Here is a 19,821-nt window from a genome sequence, read left to right on the forward strand (position 1 = left end):
AATATATATGTTTGAACAAATGGTGAAAACAAAACTACGTTTTTAGTCATTTTTTGAAAATAGGGCAAAAATCGTTACCGAATGTATCTTATGTGAGCCTGTGTATGTAATTAGTTCCTTATAAAGAATTTTGTCGCTAGAAATGTGATAAGTATGGGTGCACAAATCCACATTGTGTAGTTGCTGTTTAATGAAACATTGGACGTTTGTAAATAAGTTGCGTCGGTGGTGTAATGGTTAGCATAGTTGCCTTCCAAGCAGTTGATCCGGGTTCGATTCCCGGCCGACGCACATTATTTTTTTTTTCAATATTTTCATTAAATTTTTTTTTTTTGATTATAGTTGGAGTAAATAATTGTAAATGAAATAATTAGAAATAAAATATACGTTCCCATGCATTTATGTATACAGTGGAACTTCCATAACATGAACTTCTATAGGTCGAAGATCTCTCTCACTCGAACTTTTGAATTGGCAATAGCGTTTAGAAATCAAATTTCATACAAATTTGCTTCCATAACTCAAACTTCTATAACTCGAGCTCTGGAATGGGCAATAAAAGTCAAATTTCATACAAATTTCCTTCCATTAATCGAACTTTTCGACCAGGGCATAATACAAAATTAAAAATTTTACTATCAAGGAACAATTATGGAGGCGAACAAAAAATATATTACACTTATAGATTTCATAAATCGTGTATAGATTTCATAAATCGTGTAACAAAGGCATAAGAGCTAAACAATAGCAAAGTGCAACAAACATAATTACAGATTACATGTTTTAATGTATTTAAATTAAACTTTTTGCGAAGTAAATAACTAAAACTGTGGTAAATCAATATTTTACAGCTTTTTGAAAAATTTATGTTTGATGAAAATTTCTATAACTCGAAGTTTTTTGTGGATTATGGTGATTCGAGTTAGAGAAGTTAAACTGTATTTCTAAAAATTAGAGATTATAAGGCAATTAAACTCTGTCAAATTCTGCCTATTATACTAAAATAATTTGCATTATTTTATTATCTAAATATTGAAATAAATAAAAAAATAAACATTGTGGACAATTAATTTACTAGAAGAGTTTTACTCACTTAATTTATCGTTTTTAATTCGTTAAGCCTAAAAGTATGCTCTATATTTAGAAAAGTTCTGCATTTAAATGACATATTTGTTCCGATATGGTACCACTGCCTGAAGCGAAGGATAAGTACTATGAGTATACCGGAAATTGACAGTAGCAGAGAGCAGAGGCCGAAAGAAATGCATGTAAATTTCATTCACGAAACTGACAGCCACTTAGCCATCCCTAGCGGCCTGCACAGTTGTCAAATTTCAGCAGAGAAAATCGATGTAAGAAATTCGCGAAAGCATCGAGAACGTCAAGTGGACGATTGTAATTGTAACGCAACTAAAAATTGCGAGTATTCATACGCAAACTGTTTTTATTGCTTATTAGTTAAAGGTGGAGTTTGTAATATATTTTGGCGAGCAAATTAAATTGGTTTAATAAAAATTGATATTTGTTAAAACAACAGTTTTATAAAGTCAAGTGTAAAGATATTCTAATCTTCTATACTTTTAAATATTCTTACAGTTTTGTATAGTCTTTGATTCTACTCAGAAAATAGTTCTAAAAATATGGGAGTAACTGATACGACTCCAGGAGATAGCGCATGTTGTTCTAATATAACACTGGAAACATTTCGGGAGATTTTTCGAGATATAGAGCCGGAAGTACAAATCGATGCATTTGAGGTTTGTACATATCTACATCACTGAATATATGTATATGTGTATATGTTTGTAAGTACATAAGTATCTACATAAAAGTGTTTGTAAGCACAGTTTGAACAATAAGACTCCGCATGAGAATTCAATGTTACATCACAAGGTGACTGCAGTAACCGCCCTATGCAACCTTACATGTGGCTGGCTAAGTTAGTAAAATAAATAGATCAATTAAACTTATTCCTTATGTTTAATAGTTAACAAAAACATATCGCGTTTCGATATATTCAGTTGCTTTTTGCATTGTTATGTTTGGTTGTATTGCGGTTAATGCAAAAATTGTGGAAACATAATTGCAATGTAGTCATTGAGTTCGTTGTATTTCTGTACTTATGTATGTACATACATATTTTTTATTTTAGTAGCTTTATTAAGCTGCATTGAACCTTGTTCTAGATAATTATTTTTAATTGTAACTTGGCCGGTAGGAGGAGCAGGGTTCTGGGCGCGGTGACAATTACACGGCGACAATATATCGTACACATCTCACTGGTCAACGGCAGAGCTCACCGGATGGTAAAAAACAAAAATGGGAAAAGAATTTAATTTGCAAGAGAATGCCGGAAAATGCACAACTTCGAGAAGCTTATAAGAGCGATAAGTTATTTAGGTTAGTGATTGAGAAAATTTTAATTAATCGTATGTATTCCTATATATCTATACATATATATACTGTTTAAAATATATACACCTAGACATATGTATAAAAAATTCTTCTTAAAAAATAGTGTGCGTCGGCCGGGAATCGAACCCGGATCAACTGCTTGGAAGGCAACTATGCTAACCATTACACCACCGACGCCAACATTTTATAATTGCTACCATACTTATTAATGCCAGATATTAATATATTCAAAATTAATAACGTTAATATTTAAAAAATATGACTATTAGTTACCGTTATGTTTGTGTTAAATTAAACTACATAATTCTGAAACTGCAAATTATTATAATCAACAAATAACAAATCTTCATACGCATCTTAAATTCCAGAAATGAGGTGTTGTTTTACACGGAAATATTACCAGAATTAGTTAGATTTCAAGAAGCGAAAACTTCTCACGTGTTTGGGGCTACTCCTAAATGTTTCTATGCGCGAGACGATATTCTGATAATGGGTATTGACAAAGAAATTAAATAAAATAAAAAAAATCAACTAATCACTTCGAATTTTTTAGAGGACTTGCGAGTGCGTAACTTCCAAATGACGGATCGGCAAAAGGGTTTAACATTAGATGAGACACACTTAGTGCTGAAAGAGGTGGCTCAATTTCATGCTCTAAGTTTGGCTTATAAATTCGAAAATCCTGATCATTTCGACCGATTACGTGAACTTATTACCGAAGGTCTTTTCTGTTCCTCAAATGCGAATTGGTACAAAAATTACTATGAAAGGCTTACAAAGGATGCCATTAAAATGGTAAGTGTTAGAATATCCAAATATTTCTTTTAAAGTACAGCTATACACATCAGTAATCACAATCAACAGGTTTCTGATATCCTTCCGGAAGATTCAAAATATTTGGAAGCCCTGAAAAAATTTGCGGGATGTTCGACTTTCTTTTCCCAAATGGTGCATTTAGTCAGTGCGGAATCGACACTTTCTGCTATTTGCCATGGTGATTGTTGGGTTAACAATTTTCTTTACCGTTACGAATATACCGGAACTAACACAGAACAAAAGAGAGCCGTTGATGTGAGACGTGTTCTAATCTTATTTACTATTATTCATATAAATACTTACTGTTAACATTGCTCTTTTTAGGTGTGTCTGGTAGATTTTCAACTGATTCGGTACAGCTCTATTGCATTGGATATAGCGAATTTGTTATTTTGTTGTACAACTAAAGCAATGCGCGATGAACATTTAAGTGGGTTTATTAAACTATATACATCAGAAGTTTTTGGTTGGCTGAAATTATTATGCACAAAAATACCTGAATTCTGTGATAGTGCAGAGAAATTTTCAAAATTGTATGTTTTCTTCAATAATATATTATATTGAGCAAAGTTTATTATCATTTTCTGTATTATTCGTAGATTTCGCGATGAATTGAAAGAATATGGACGTTTTGCCCTTGGACTAGCAATGGACATTATACCCATGTCGACGTGTTCGTCTGAACATGCACCAGATATGTACTTAAATATGCACCATGAAGACATAGAGACTGGTGCACCAGTTTTGAATTTTCCTCCCAACGATTTGTGTCGTCAAAAAATGTCTGATATTGTTATCGATATGGTCGATAAGGGAATGCTTTAGTAATTTGTTCTCGTAAACTACCGGACTACAAAGGATACAGCGGGAACACGCATTACTTAATATATAAAATTGAAGATAAGTTTTCTTGCAACCATTTTTGACTATAGCGCAACATACATATATAAATTTTTAATATGAAGTTTAAGAGAAAGCGTACATAAACATACGAGTATAATATTTATTTAGATATGTATCGAAAATTAGAAGCCATATATTTCCATTCATATGTGAGTTTAATAAATATAATTTATTGCAGAAAAATGAGTAAATTGAGGGAGGCAATGTAGTTGTATTTTATAAATGCTATTGTATGAAGTAGGTCAGTGAGGCTTAAAATTGTCTTATTAAATTTTCCAAAGAAAATTACGTACACATTTTGCGCAAAAGTATTACTATTAATTTTAATAATTTAGCACGAATGGCTTATATTTATTTATGACTTATATTTTATTGGAGAAAATTATTTTATATATTACCAAAAAATTCATACTGACAATAACAATTTGCAACAATATTGTTTATTGTCGCTCGAATGAATTTGTATAAACAAAATAAAAAATGTTCCATACTTGTTCGATAAAACAAGCGAACGCATATGATACACACATACATACGAGTAAATAAATTTAGCTGCTTAAAAATAATGTGTTATCGATATTTATCATTACATACATTGGTATGTTTGTAGGTAACATTGGTTTTCGCAATTACTTAATAATCTGCCTTTGCTGTCCAAGAGGATTTGGTTGTCAAATTTCCTTTATCACAATTGTTACGTAGAAAACGTAAACCTGCTTCAATAGAACTTTCAAGTTCGCTACTGGATTTTAGTTTTTTGGTATGCGGTAAAGAAACGTAATCCAGGTCAACAGGTGGTGCTATGGCAGCTCCTAACTGTTTCGATTCCACGGACTCAGCACCGTAGCTGCGTCGTTGAAACGTCCTATCGCTTTTAGATGATTGATAACTGACGAAATTTTCAGTTTTAAAGGGATTGTCTTTGTTGGATTTGTCCCTGAAAACTAGGTTTTCAGGTGGGGGCATACTGGTGAAATTTTTGCGTTTTGGTTGGTATTGATTCTGTATTTGTGAATCGCTAACAGGCCCAAATTCTTCTATCCGTTCAGATCTTTTCTTCTCATTCCACTGCTCCTGACACATCGGCAATTTCTCTGGCTTATACGACCATTTTGGCTCAGTCATGTCATTGTCTATGGCTGAATTGGTACTTCCTGTGGATACTTTTTCCTTGTCCCATGGGCGTACATGATTATTACGCTCTAACTCTCTTTCTTTTTCATACTTTTCTTGTTTTCGTTTAATTTTTTCTATTTGTTTTCTAGCTTTACGCTCGTCCTTTGTCTCTTCGGTTGTATTTGCATATTTTTCATTTTCCTCAACTTTCTCAAGAGGGGGCAGGCCAAGCCGGGCTCGTTGCCTATTTTTAGCTGCAAGCACCCGTTCTGAAATAATCTTTTCCCGATGGGCACGAAGCTGTTCACGTCGGTTCTGTTCTTCAATGGTAGATTGTCTAGCATCTTCTAATTCTTTTTGCTGTTTTTTACGTTCTTCTTCGTCTGTTGAGAAGGTGTAGTAACCGACACCATGCTGTCTTGCCTCATCAAAGAAAACATCCTGATAGTGCACATCAATCTTGTCGAGATTTTCCTGTTCCTTGCGCTCCCATGTGGCCCGTTGTTCGTCATGTTTGGACATTAAGGAAATCGCATCGCCATATAAACTCTGACATGTTGTGGGACCGTAAGATACATATTCTTTATCTTTTTCAATTTGAGTGTCCGTCGTATTTATCATCCAATTAACTTTAGATTGATCTAACCGTTCCGGCATACTAGCTGCTAATTCAGCGTCTCTTTTTTTCACGACTTCCAAATCTTCTCGTGGACATTTTCTGGTACGTCCCAAACAATCTGTATATTCGACCCAATCATCTTCTTCATCCGACGCGTTTTCGTCCTCACTTTCGCTTTCATTGTTATTTGAATTATTTTCTGTACATTGCTCAACATATTTCTTGGAGTAACTATTGTCTTTGCATTCTTCTTGATGCTTGCGATTAAATAACACTAAGCAATTATCATCTGAGTTTAATTGTCCTCCAGTGCGAGTCATACGTTCGTAAAACTTGCTTTTTGCTTCCAGTACACGTTTTGACTTTTCCACCAACTCGCTATCTTCGTGCTCGTAAACAGTAATATCATCACCAGCCTGAACGGCTTTCATTCCAGACTTTTTATTCCTCTGGTTTATTTTGGCTTCATCCGCGGGCAAGCAATTATTAAATATGTGCGTTTTTTTAGATGAATATTCATTCTGTTGATTTTGAACTTGAATAGTTTTTGCTTTGTTCACTTCTGCCTGTTTACGTAATAGTTCAGCCTTTAAACTTAAAAGCGAGGACAAATTTACGTTGATAGCTTTATTGGGATCATTCATTTTTAGTTTTTAATCTAACTTGTGAATTTATTTAGAAAATGACAACAAAAATCAAGATGACTGACAGATATCAAAATCACGAATAAAGTTGCCAACTAAAATCAATTTAATGATCAAATTATTGCAATAAAAATTTTAAACCGATTTGTTTTGCATATATTACCTAACATGCTTATTAATGGATTTTGTTCTACAAAATAATATGAATAATTTTGTTGTTCTAATATTGGTTTCCTCAGAGGTAAATGAATATAATTTTTAATACATACTTAACATTGGCAATCATAAATATTTACGAATAGAGTCAAAGAAAATTAGATGACAATTTAAATCTGCATCTACAATATATCATAAAAAGAAAATAAATATTTATTAGTAAATATTATTGGATATCTTTCTTTAAATTCCCAAGAATTAAATTAAAAGTAAATACATATATAAAAGATTCTTGAATTTATTATATACGAGTTTAATTTTCGAAAAATGTTCGGATTTTATCGCAGAATTTATAGTATTTAACAAATATATATTTTATAAGATGTATGTAATTCAGTACAACGCATAATTATTTTCTAAATCATAAGAATTGGAGATTATAATTTTTCTTAGTGTAATAAGATCAGTTTTTATTTTAGATTTGTTGTTTTCCTAATTATATAAAAGTTTCAATATATTTACCTTCACTGTAGTTATAAAACCTTCAGTTGTTCGTTCTTTTGTGACATTTATTTTTGGTTATGCTTTACTTGCAACTTTTGCCGTATGCCTTTTTACTTTCGGCGAGGTGCGACAATTATTTAAAAAAAATATTTTATCAGTATCCTAGATAAAAATTAAGTAATAATTCGAAAATTGTTATCAAACGATTAGTGAGTTAAAAAGTGCGTGAAACACACCTAAAATATTGGAAAAATGTGTTTTGTAGCAACATATTGACTTACATATTTTGTGTATTTTCATGGAAAAAGTTGGCAACAAAAAATAAAATTTAACTAGCCGGTACTATCCAAGATATTGTATAAAAAAGTACTTTTGTTAGTTTTTACGAAATCTTCACCGCATTGACTTTCGTAATAACCGAAATAGCACAGTTCTACAACAATCTACATATATATGTATGGTCTTATGAGTAGAGGCTGTGTAAAAAGTGCGAAAAGTTGAGGATTGAACCACGATTAGTAAATCAAGGACTTGTAGAATATAAAACAATTTGAAAAGAATACGGCTGTATAAAGGCACGAGTGTTTACAAAGGAGAGATGTCGCAACAAGTGCATGACGCTACCGTCTTTGAGAGGCGCCTACGACCAATATATGGTAAGCGATTGATGGCACGTGTATGAATTAACATGTGCAAGAATTCACAAATGATTGTATGCTATTTTTAATATTAATTCTATTAAATATATTTGTATATATATTTAAATATAAAGCATTTTATAAAAATGTACAACTTAAGCATATGTTTGTTTTAATTTTTAGATAGTTTGGAAGTTGGGAACAATCGTAAGGCTCTTCAAGAGACGGAAAAGCTTCTAAAAAAACATCCAAATATGTGGTGTGCTCGTGCATTAAAAGCATTAGCATTACTTCGACTGGGGCGATATGAAGAGAGCCAGATCGTTTTAAAAACTGTGAGCAATGAGAAACCAGTAGATGATCCTACATTGCAGGTGTTATCATTCTGCTATAAAGAATTGGAACAACGTAAGTTTAAATTATATTATATTCTAAAAATGTAAGACTTTTTCAAAAATATTTCTAAATTTCATTTAATTTTCGAAAGTGCTATCTCACTTTTAAAAGTGAGTGTTAAAAATTAAATAAATTTATAAAAAATAATTTAAGTTTAAACTTTAGAAATGAAAATTTAAACTCGGTATGCAATAGAAGGAAGGATTTCTTTCAAACTAACCTTTATTACTAGTAATATAAGTATAAAGATAAAATAAAAACTCAGTCCACGATCTCAACTCTAGCTCGCCCCAAAATTTCTTCCGACGAGGCGTCTTTGAGTTGTGTTTCATTGAAGTGTTATATATTTAATTATGCTGCATAGTTTGCCCTAATGTTACAATACATATGCACTGATTAGGTCTTTAAATGTGATAAAAATAATTGCACCCAAATGGAATGAGTAGATTTTTATTCTGGTACATATATGTACATACATATGTACGTATAAGCGTAAGTATGGATGCATATTTATTTCTACACCCTACATTCGGTGCAGTAGAAGACAATTTGGATTTTGTCACAAAATACCTATGATTTCTTAATTATTATGGTTTACAAAGATTTATGAAAAATATGACGGATCGAGAAAATTTAAAACTTAAATTACATGAATTGATAAGAAATTACGAGTTATATGGTTCGTGTGTGTGGTATTCAGTACAGTCAAATCATTATCGAAGTATAAATACTTGCATTAGTACAGTTCATATATGTACATCTGTACAACTGCAATAAATGTGTAGAATCGGTCTAAAACTTCCCAAATTACCGAATTAATATATGTTGTTTAATTTTAGACATTTTAATCAAAACATATTAACCGAGTGTTTTGTCGGTAGCATTCCAAGCAATTACGAGTTCGCAGATATGTTGTTGCACTCATTAAAATATAATTTTAGTATTTTGACTGCCGCCAAATGCACATTATTCATATCAGGCATGCGACGAAATTCATGTGGGCATATGTAACACTACATATCATAAATATTGAGGAGACTAGAGTAGAGCTATTAATTCATAATTTAAAATATTTAATTAATTTGAGGGAGAAAACATTACTTAAATACTTACTAATACGTTCGTGTATCTTATTTTTAATAAGGGAAATATGTACATATTTTTAATTTGCAGTGGACAAAATTGTATATTTGTATAATAATGCGGTAAAACAATCACCCGGTAATGAGGAGCTCTTAGCCCATCTTTTTATATCTCATGTGCGCTTGGAGGATTTTAAATCGCAGCAATCTGTTGCGCTGCAATTGTATAAAGCCCAGCCAAAAACTGCGTATTATTTTTGGGCTGTGATGAGTGTTGTTCTACAGGTATGCAAATAATATTTCGGTTTTAATATGAATTACAATGTCACCATAATTTTAGGGAATTCGTGGACCAGAAAGCAAATTTCCGGAAAAGACCAAAATCTATTTAGCGCTTGCGCAGCGTATGGTGGAAAAAATGATCGATGAAAACAAACTCGAGTCGGAACAGGAAGTTTTTCTTTACTTGCACATTTTAAAGCTACAAAAAAAATATAAGGAAGCTTTAGAATTCCTTAACGGTGCTCTATGTGAAAAATTATATCCCGGCGCTCCCGTTTATATGAAAATTGATTTGTTAAAAGAGTTGAATATGTGGCAGGAGACAAACACCCTATTAAAAGATTTGTTAAAGGATGAGTGAGTAATTGTTATCACTAATTGTTATCTCTTATCTTAAAAATAATCACAATTCCCATAATGTAATTTTAAACTTTATTTTAAAAAGTCGGGACCGTTGGGACTACTATCAAGATTATTTGGGAAGTTGTTTCGAATTACTGAAAAAAACTTCACAAGATACACTGGGCGAAAAAACTAACGACGAAATAGCACTAAGTACCCTAGATGAATGCCATGATTTCCTTTGTCAGGTGCGCTATCCATGTACATACATATATCATGGATACAAATTTTACAAAACTGTTACTGTATTGCTATATTTACACGATAGATGATCGAATCCGCCGAACGAAAAGTACGTGGCCCGTATCTAGCCCGCTTGGAACTGCATAAACGGATGCGCGCACAAAGTATGGATGCAGAAGCATTGCTTGGTGATTTTTCTATATTGATTAATGAATATTTTCGGCTGTTTGGAGACAAACCTTGTTGCACTCACGATATTGCGCTTTTCCTGCCCTCTATTAGTCTGGAATGTCGTCAGCAGGTAGCTAACAAACTGTTACTGGAGAGTGGAATTAGCTCCACCACACTACCACAAGATGTAAGTAAAATGACATAAATTGCTTTTTCAACGAACTATAAAACAACGTTATCTGTAATATTTCAGAAAGAACAAATGCAAAAGCACATATGTGCTCTACAGATTTCACGCATTTGTGGTTCACATTTAGACTTACAGACGGATCATTTACTTGCATTTTATACAGCTCTAAAATTGCATTACGAGCATGGTTTAAGCTCTTTTGGTAAGAACTTACTACACACCGATATGGGTCCATCTGATCCGTACGCGCTGTTGGCAGCAAATGTTATGTATGATATAAGCTTAAGAGAACAGAGATCAGATAGAATTTTCGAAGCACTCTGCCTATTGCAATATGTACTACGTAATAGCACCAGTAATTTCCATGTAAAATTGCTTAGTCTAAAGATTTATCACATGTTTGGTTGTATGTTGGGTGCGCAGGAAATGTACGATTACTTGGATATCAAACAGATACAGCTTGACTCGATGAGTTACATTCATTGTAATTTATTGCCATTATGCGGTCGCTTCTCTATGGCGAGGACAGTTTTTGATGCGACATTGAAATTTTTCACCAACAGCTACAGGGAACGTTTAGAGTACATAACATTGACATATCGGTTTTGTACATTTTCTAAACTTGAAGAGTTTATGAATTTTAAAGAGCGTCTTACCAACAGCATTCATTACGTCAGCACCTCTATAGAGGCTCAATTATGTGATTTGGTAATGCTGTATGGCAATGTTCGACAAAATCTAGCAGCGTACACTGCCATGAGCATTGAACCTGCCGAGGATCGCATTTCATGGCATGAATTGTCGGACAATCGCGACTTGGGCGCTCTCATACGCTGGGACCCGGTGCATTTGGTCAATGTTGACGAGGAACGCAAAGAATCGTTCGATCAAGAGGTAGAAGTGTTGCAAATACGCCAACTTCTGTTGCGTTTAGTAGCCTCGTTTGTCGACATTTTCCATCAAAAGCCAAACTTAGACATAGCAAATGCCACAGAAGAGAAACAAAATATCGATGGCAATATTAATAGCAAAAAGAGCAATCAAAATCCCGCTAATATAAACAGCAATAGCAATAATTCCAATGATTTGGAGAGCGCCAGAGAAACCGATACGATTGAATTGCTTCGCGAGTCATGGACCGGATTATTTCAGCGTCTGCGTCTCATGAACTACAAACCACTGTCGAATCGTTTTCTAGTCAATTTGTTACCAACTAGACTGCATTTGTTGCTTGAAGTGCCGTATGAGGAGTTCTTTAGTTCGCTTGCACAGCTAGTTCTAGAACTGTACACCGGGGCAAGTAATTTACCAATTCAATGTAAAGTGGTTACCGATAATGTCACTAAAATTGTGCAACTGTGTGTACAAGTTATATCCGAGAGTGACTCAGCGGTGGACGGTCTTTGGCGTCGACGCGAATGGCAAAATAAGGTGTCTGCGTGTTTGGAAGTAAGCGCATGTCAAAACAACAACAAAAAAAGAAAACAAATGCTAACTAATTTGCTATAATTCTAGATACTGTCGTTGTACGCTTTTGTGTTGTCGGTAATTTATGAAAAGTTGCAACAACCTGCCAAAACCAAACCCCGGAAAAAGGCCGGCCAGGAAGGCAATAGTGACTTGGGTATCATAAATGAGAAGGAACGCAGCCAGTTGGTGATTGAGTTGATGCGCCATCTGAGAAAACAATTTCAAAGTTGTGAAACTGCCATAGGTATGTATGATTAAAACAATTTCCGATATATATGTACATACATGCATAATGATGGGTATTTATAAAAATTATTGCATTTGTTGTTGTTTTAAAGGTAATTGGAAAACACCAACGTTGGCTCGTGAACTGAATTCGTTTATGGCGGATATGTCGCTTAAGCCAGAAGTAGAAGCAACTCTCATTGGTGATGTGGCGTCAATATTTAAGGAATCTCATGAGCTTATGGTTGCGGAACTCAGAAATTTAATTAAAGATAAAATGCGTATGTTGAGCAAGTAAGCGAATTGTTGCGACTCACAACTGCGTTTTCTTTGCTGTGCAAATCAAACAAAGTACATACATATATAAGAAAAAAAAAAACAAAATTCAGAAGTTTTAAAAACAAAAATTGGAAATTAAATAAGAAAATGTATTTAAAAATTGGATGCACGTTTATAATATGAAATTATAACATTAGGAACGTTTGTTTGAATTTGAAACAACAAAAAATTTAATGGAACTATCTTCATGCTTCCATATCATTTTTATTTTATTCATCCACTCTTACCATTATGTAATCCAAGCGTTTGCGTACTACTTATGAACAATAAACGCGTATGTTTTGTTATTTAATTTTTAGTTAAAAAATAAACTTAATTGGGATGTTTTCAACTTTGATTTTTCACATTCTAGAAGCATAACAAAATAGAAAATTAGTACTGTTTTTCACCCATTGCGGGTGTCTTTATTATTTTCCACTGCATTTCCGTAAATTTGATACAATAAAAGTGAATATTGTGTGTATAAAAAAGTAGTGTCTTTTATAAAAATTTAATTAGTTCCACTACTATGTAGCGAAATTTCTCTTAATACAACGTGGAAAAATAGTGTTATTTTGTGAGCCAATGTTCATTAAATAAAGATTGTGCTTCATATTTAATTGATATTTGTATCAATCAGATTAAACAGTAAAAAACATGTTTAGAGGAACAACTATTTTCAAAATTATTACATGGTCCAATTGATATATATTTTCAGTGTTATAACCAGCTGGTAGATTTAGGCAAGCAAAATTATTGCTTCAAGTATTTCTACACATTTTGTGAGCTAAGATCATTTTTGAAATTTTAATTGTAATGATATATTAAATATAGCAAAAGAAGAAATTAACATATTTACTACGTTAAAACTTTAAAAACTTAAATTTTGAGTTAATTGGTTTTAATAATACAAGTGCGATATATTTTACATTAAATAATCTCTACACTCAGTAGCAAGACAACGATATGAAAATGTTACATTACGAATTTATTAATTCTTCACATGCGTTGCCCAGATCCTCTTCACGCTTTATTTGTTTGAGGAGTATTTTGGAACGAGGATCACTTTGATGCAATAGTGTTTCCAAATGCGCTCGAAGGTGATGAGCTCGGGAAAATCGTTTGCCGCAAATGCCACAGCTATTTGGTAAAGGAAAATTTGGGTTTTATAAACCATTAGTAATTAGTTAATAAATATTCTTATTGGAAATATTCAGGATAAAGACTTTCTAAAAGTTATCCACGAATAGATACGTACATAAAAGGTTTTTCTCCCGTATGTGTTAGGGTATGTACTTTTAAAACACTGGAATAGGTAAAGCTTTTTCCACATACATCACAGGTATAAGGCCGTTCATTGCGATGAATCCTACTCGGGAGAAATTTAATAAATAAAATGTATATAATAAGAAAAGTGAAAAATTTACCTTTCATGCTTAAGCATTGTCGATCGATCAGCAAATGTCCGTTTGCAGTACTGGCAAGCATAAGGTCGTACTCCAGTATGTTTGCGGATATGGCGTGTTAGTTGAAAATTTAGATGAAATGATTGCGAGCAAATTCTACCAACAGTTAAAATTTTTATTTTTATACAATATTTTTTAAATACAAATTAGCAATTTCTTCAATCTAAACTTACTCGCACTCATATGGTCGTTCATTACGATGTCGCCTCATATGCGCCTCTAGCGCATATTTACGCGGGTAAACATTACCACATATGTCGCATATGTGTATTTGCTTTTCTTTATTTAGGTGTCGTTCATTTCTCACACGTATAACAGCGGCACCGTCTGACGATATACCCAATGTTTTCTTAGAAGGGCTAGGGTTTGAAATTTGGTTTTGGGGGTTTGGAGAATGCTGTGAACCATCACCATGGTCTTCAACAATCAGATCATCCTCGTTTTCACCGTCTTGCAACCACATTTCTGAGTATATTGCCACTTCCTCATAATCAATTTCCGCTGGTGTTTCGTCGATATTGTGACCACTTTGCTGCAGAACTTGTGTATCTGATGTTTTTGGACTGTACTCACTTATGTATTCTGAATTACTGTCATCATCTTCGCAGTTATCGGAAGATTTGCAAACAAATTCACGTAGGTAATCATCTGAATTTTTGCATATTATACGAAATTTATGTGCAATTGTAAGGAAAGCATTGCATTTCTTGCAAATACGAGTTGGAAGTTCTGGTTCGGTCAGAATCTGAAAAATAAACAACATTCTAAAATATTTAAAGATATTTAAGGATTTCCAAAATTTGCCTTTATGCCTCCACAACTCTCGATTTTTTCGTATAGGCAAACCGATTCTGCATCTTGGTCGAAAATAGATGCCATTTCTTCACCTTCTTCACTATTTTGTAGGCATATCCGACACATTGATAATGTATCCACTTCCAGCTTTACATCCATCATAATATAAAAAACCTTAACTTTTAATACAATATAAATTAAGATTAGTTGATTAATATAACATAACTATAAACATTAAAACTGATTTAGACTCCAACATTTGTCAAAATGTCAGAAAAGATGGCGGTGCTGCCAATTTATTTCTAATTCCTCAATGCTCAATACCAAATAATGCAACACTTTGTTTACAAACATATTTCGAAATGAGAACAGTTTGATAGAGCATATGAGAACAAATAAATTGGCAACGAAAGAATCCATACTTACTTCATTGCCAACTATATTATTAAAAGTGATCATTCGAGTCTTGTAAATAATAAATATTATTTTGTGCGCTTTTATAAACATAAAAACCATGGACGAGCAACGTGTTAGTAAATGGATTGTTTGTCGGATCTGCTTGAAAACATCCGAAAATGAAATGACTGCTATATTTAATACAGAGTCAAACCTTGCTGAACGAATAGCTGACTTTGGTTCCATTGAAGTGTGTATTTCTGTCAATAATTTAAATATGTATAGAATTATGTTTTGTCTAATTTAGTTAAATGAATTCAAACATTGGTCAGATCGAATATGTAACAGATGCCTTTTATTGTTACAAGCGGCAGAAAAGTTCCGTAAACTTTGCCAGCAGTCTATCAAGCAATGGCAGGACTTTCTTCACTTAACTAGGTGCAATCTAAAAATACGTGATGATAAACCTGAAGAATCAATGGATGTTTTGAATAATGCCAGTTCTACCAAACATCTGGTTGAAAGCACAAAGTATGAAAAATCAGTGATACTGCTTGATGAACAAGAAAGCCAAGAAGGAGGCGATGAGGATAATTTTGTATTCGAAGTTATAGAAGGTTTTGTGGAGGATTGTGATGAGGCTGATGATAACATATTACATTCAAATCAACCCGAGGTTTGTATATTATCAATTCTCACCCATCCTGGTGAATTACTAGGTTTGGAAATACATGTAAAAATATTTAAACATAGCGTTGCCATCGAGCTTTAAAAAATTGAGCGTTGCCAAACTTTTTGAAGGAAGATCTTCAATTGGCCGTTATTTATGTTTTTTTTTTTAATTTAACTTCATACTTTTTAGTTTGTGGACATTGAGGATGATCGAATGGATTTTTTGGAAGATGCAAATACAAGACATTCTGATGAATTGGCATATTACTCCAACACGCAATACGACGAATTGAAAGATGAAGAAACGTTTATCTCGAAAGGTCCTATTGAAAAACTCGTATGCGCGGAAACAACACAAAAATTAAAACAGTATCAGCAAAAAGTTAGCGAAGGAGTCGAATGTGATTTTGAAGTTAGTACCAAATTTGTTTCCTTAAAAGCTCCAGTGGCAAGAGGGCGTAACAGAAACACTAATGTAATATCACCCACCTCAAAAAATAAAACTGAAAACCGAGGAAAATCTGGCAGCAACTGGGAAAAGAAAACTGCAAATAATTTTATTTGTAGCTATTGCGGTAATGTTTATAATGAAAAGTCTAAATTAACTTTACATTTAAGGATACATACCAAAGAGAAACCACATGAATGCGAGTAAGTACAATATATTTCAAATAATAATGTATTTTAGATAAATTTATATTATTTTTTTAGAATTTGCCATAAACGATTTTCACAAACTCCACAATTGGCTCGTCACATGAATTCACATACAGGTAATCGGCCTTTTAAATGCAAGTTTTGTGAAGCTAGTTTTGCCGATCCATCTACTTGTATTAAGCATCAACGGTATGTTCGATTTATTTTATATTGAAATATTTTTTAAAATTATTATGTAATGCTATATGTAGGATTCATACGCAGGAGAGGCCTTATATTTGCGAGACGTGCGGTAAAGCATTTTCATATTCGAACGTACTTAAAGTTCATGTCATGTCCCATACAGGAGAGAAACCATACAAGTAATTACTTAATCGAAATTTACGTATGTAATTAATAACCATTTTTTTAGTTGTAAATATTGCGGAAAAAAATTTACTCAATCACACCACAGGAGGACCCACGAGCGCACTCACACATAATGGACGAAAAAGGATAAATACATGTAGATATTTATATGTGTCAAGAGAGTGTTGATAAAAATTTATTTACTAATAATCTTATATTTCTCTATGCAAACGTTTACTCCTTTTACTTAACTTGTTCACATTAGACAAATTTTGTTATTGAATATATAGTATAGACTTAACTTATTGAAAAGAAATATACTTTTAAAAGTTAATCAGTCTTTTAATTTCATTGTTATCAATATTTATACATTAATTATAAAATAAGAAACTACGTCACGAATTACAGCGAAATAAAAAAAAATATTTACAAATTGTACCATTAACATGACTTTCAGAGTTGCATTAAGTAAGAACTTGTATGTATGATTATTAATATATGGGCTTAAGATAGTATCCGTACTTATGCAATAGAGTGCAAAATTAGAACGACAAATAACAACAATCGAGAATTCCACATTTTTTTTTTATTTAAAATAAACCATATAATTTACAGATTTGCGGCTTACATGAGATTTTATTAATTTTTTTTATAATTGTTCGTTCTTAATCAACCCTGTATATGCGCTGCCAACTGTACCCGAAACTTTTCGAAGATTGACATATGCATTCGTTCGTGAGTCAAAGTGTGAAAAAGCAGACCAAGCAGACTGGCATCGCGTCACAGCGTTCTCGTATTGTAACATTTTCTTAAAAACAAAATATATATTGGGTGCATTGGCACAACCAAGGATCAAAATAGTAAATATTAAATTATGAAGTCGAGTTTAAACGAAAAATGGATTGTCTGCAGGGTTTGTTTAAAGCAACCCGAAGAAGTGATGACTACTATATTCGATAAGGATGACGAAAAAGACATGACGCAAATGATTTTGGAGTGTGGCGGAGTACCAGTAAGCATTTTCCGCGCGCAGAATGATTTTAATAATTAGCTCTGCCGTTTTTTTATTTTTTATTGAAATTACCTGTAGTTAAATATATTTTTATGCAGATTAAACGTTTTGATCATTATCCGGACAAAATATGTGGCAAATGTATAAAATATTTGCGTGTGGCGTACAAGTTTCGTGTTACCTGCCAGCGGTCACATAAACATCTTAGTAGATTTATAGCACCAGCTGAAGTAGATACCCAGGTTGATGAGGAAGTAACGGAATATATACCCATTGAGGCGGATGAAGTGGAGGCTTTGAAAGTTGAGCCTGATCTTGCTGAAATTAAGCAGGAGTTATCAGATCCAGAAGAAGCTGAAGTTTTAGATATTTATGAACCAATTGATGATGGTGCGGAGGTATTTGAAGAATTCGACACAATAGATGTAAGTAAATGCATAGTTGGTTATGACATACATATGGTTATTAAAATATTTATAGCGCTCAGGCTCGGCTATGTCAGACGGTGCCGAGTACCTGGAAGATATTAATTATGAATTCCAATATTCGGATGAAGATTACGTACCAATCAAAGAAGAGGCACCTAAGCGAGGTAGAGGAAGACCACCAAAGAATTTGAAGAAAGGAGTGGGAGTAACATCCAAGCAAACAGTAAATCGAGAATTAATTAAGAAAGAGAAGACTTCACCTGCAAAGCGAGGACCAAAACCTAAAAAAATCAAACCAACGTCATATATCTGCGATATTTGTGGCAACATTTATCCGTCACAAGGCCGTCTTACTGAACATATAAAACTGCATAAGGGTATTAAGCCGCACGAGTGCGAGTAAGTTTACATAAACATACATTACATAATATTTCAAGTAGGTTTTAAATAATCCATTACAATTACAGGATTTGTGGGCATTGCTTCGCACAGACACAGCAATTAACGCGACATATGAATACTCACACCGGAAATCGACCATACAAATGCAGCTATTGTCCAGCAGCGTTTGCAGACCTCTCCACGCGCAATAAACATCATCGGTATGTCGTTACTATAATTTATTTGTTACATTTATTATCAATATAATGTATATTTACTTTCCGCATAGAATTCATACGAATGAAAGGCCATATGTTTGTGATGTTTGTGGAAAATCCTTCACATACACCAACACTTTGAAATTTCACAAGATGATACACACGGGAGAAAAGCCACATGTGTAAGTTTAATAATCGCTACCTTGCTAAATGTGTTATATTTATTTTAATTGTTTGTTTATGCAGGTGTGATATTTGTGGTAAAGGATTTCAACAAGCCTACAAACTGCGTAACCACAAAATGACACACGAACGAAAAGGCGTTGGGGTAAAAATGGAACCGATAGAAGTGGAAACATTAGAAAGTTATCATGAAGTGGTAACCGCCACTACTCAGATCTTAGAAATATAAACTATTAAAATTTTTTTTTTTACATAATATTCCGTACTTTTATTACGTTTATGCAATAAATGTAAAGTTATATTTAAACTGAATTTAAAAAATGCCACCTTTTATTTAGTTGCTTAATCAAAAACGGAATATTAAAGTAACCAAGTTAGACCTCGGATATATGTTTTAACAATTATGTAGTAGCCAAGTATGATTATTTGATTTTACTGTAAGCCTTTGAATAAACATAGAAAAAAATACCAATATTTGTGTTGCTTTTTGCATATCTTTGGGGTTTAAGATGGAGAAATATTTCAATCCTTGCGATTACTTTCCTTTCCCCAATCATACGCATTTAAATTTTAATGTTGTATAACATTCCACTAACTTTTAAAAGATCATCATCCATATTAAATCCCCACTTAGAGCTCGAGTAACCTTCCCATTGCGTTTTAGATACCGTACATATTATTGTTGACCCTAACATATTTAACATACATTGCACTGTTAACCGATTCTTCACTGGA

General features: G+C 33.0%; 6 protein-coding genes and 2 non-coding genes across 10 annotated transcripts; 5 read left to right on the plus strand and 3 right to left on the minus strand.

Annotated features, from left to right (window-relative positions):
• Nucleotides 1-219: 219 nt before the first annotated feature.
• Nucleotides 220-291, plus strand: Trnag-ucc (transfer RNA glycine (anticodon UCC)). The gene has a single exon. It is a non-coding gene; the product is annotated as a tRNA-Gly (tRNA).
• A 974-nt stretch (nt 292-1,265) lies between these two features.
• On the plus strand, nt 1,266-4,226 carry LOC105221662 (uncharacterized). 3 transcript variants are annotated; one of them, XM_054233454.1, is made up of 8 exons: nt 1,266-1,352; nt 1,597-1,757; nt 2,219-2,400; nt 2,784-2,908; nt 2,969-3,210; nt 3,280-3,486; nt 3,556-3,764; nt 3,831-4,226. In XM_054233454.1, the coding sequence occupies exons 2-8, from the start codon at nt 1,641-1,643 to the stop codon at nt 4,054-4,056; spliced, it is 1,308 nt and encodes a 435-aa protein (XP_054089429.1). In that variant the 5' UTR covers nt 1,266-1,352; nt 1,597-1,640; the 3' UTR covers nt 4,057-4,226. The 3 variants fall into 3 exon arrangements, with proteins under 3 accessions (XP_054089429.1, XP_011197098.1, XP_011197101.1); XM_011198796.3 differs by having other exon boundaries at nt 1,306-1,464; XM_011198799.3 differs by lacking the exon at nt 1,266-1,352 and having other exon boundaries at nt 1,619-1,757; nt 2,187-2,400.
• Nucleotides 2,521-2,592, minus strand: Trnag-ucc (transfer RNA glycine (anticodon UCC)). Its single transcript has one exon. It is a non-coding gene; the product is annotated as a tRNA-Gly (tRNA).
• Nucleotides 4,227-4,513: 287 nt separating the features above from the next.
• Nucleotides 4,514-6,595, minus strand: LOC105221661 (coiled-coil domain-containing protein 174). Its single transcript, XM_011198795.3, has one exon. It carries the CDS (start codon nt 6,511-6,513, stop codon nt 4,768-4,770), a length of 1,746 nt encoding a protein of 581 aa, XP_011197097.1. The 5' UTR covers nt 6,514-6,595; the 3' UTR covers nt 4,514-4,767.
• Nucleotides 6,596-7,252: 657 nt separating this feature from the next.
• LOC105221660 (phagocyte signaling-impaired protein) lies at nt 7,253-13,021 on the plus strand. The gene is made up of 9 exons (XM_011198794.3): nt 7,253-7,829; nt 7,995-8,219; nt 9,381-9,574; nt 9,630-9,928; nt 10,017-10,161; nt 10,242-10,514; nt 10,581-11,966; nt 12,033-12,231; nt 12,326-13,021. Exons 1-9 carry the CDS (start codon nt 7,772-7,774, stop codon nt 12,508-12,510), a joined length of 2,964 nt encoding a protein of 987 aa, XP_011197096.2. The 5' UTR covers nt 7,253-7,771; the 3' UTR covers nt 12,511-13,021.
• A 405-nt stretch (nt 13,022-13,426) lies between these two features.
• On the minus strand, nt 13,427-15,096 carry LOC105221658 (zinc finger protein 8). The gene is made up of 5 exons (XM_011198793.3): nt 14,801-15,096; nt 14,170-14,741; nt 13,958-14,092; nt 13,789-13,899; nt 13,427-13,670 (listed from the first exon to the last, which is right to left on the minus strand). The coding sequence occupies exons 1-5, from the start codon at nt 14,951-14,953 to the stop codon at nt 13,511-13,513; spliced, it is 1,131 nt and encodes a 376-aa protein (XP_011197095.1). The 5' UTR covers nt 14,954-15,096; the 3' UTR covers nt 13,427-13,510.
• Nucleotides 15,097-15,191: 95 nt separating this feature from the next.
• LOC105221657 (zinc finger protein 286A) lies at nt 15,192-17,198 on the plus strand. The gene is made up of 6 exons (XM_011198792.3): nt 15,192-15,437; nt 15,495-15,863; nt 16,050-16,510; nt 16,571-16,705; nt 16,768-16,878; nt 16,929-17,198. The coding sequence occupies exons 1-6, from the start codon at nt 15,306-15,308 to the stop codon at nt 16,996-16,998; spliced, it is 1,278 nt and encodes a 425-aa protein (XP_011197094.2). The 5' UTR covers nt 15,192-15,305; the 3' UTR covers nt 16,999-17,198.
• Nucleotides 17,199-17,590: 392 nt separating this feature from the next.
• On the plus strand, nt 17,591-19,558 carry LOC105221656 (zinc finger protein 12). The gene is made up of 6 exons (XM_011198791.3): nt 17,591-17,876; nt 17,975-18,301; nt 18,357-18,703; nt 18,772-18,906; nt 18,975-19,085; nt 19,150-19,558. The coding sequence occupies exons 1-6, from the start codon at nt 17,739-17,741 to the stop codon at nt 19,313-19,315; spliced, it is 1,224 nt and encodes a 407-aa protein (XP_011197093.1). The 5' UTR covers nt 17,591-17,738; the 3' UTR covers nt 19,316-19,558.
• The last annotated feature ends 263 nt before the right edge of the window (nt 19,559-19,821 follow it).

Source organism: Zeugodacus cucurbitae, chromosome 2 (genome assembly GCF_028554725.1).
Source record: "Zeugodacus cucurbitae isolate PBARC_wt_2022May chromosome 2, idZeuCucr1.2, whole genome shotgun sequence".
NCBI lineage: Eukaryota > Metazoa > Arthropoda > Insecta > Diptera > Tephritidae > Zeugodacus > Zeugodacus cucurbitae.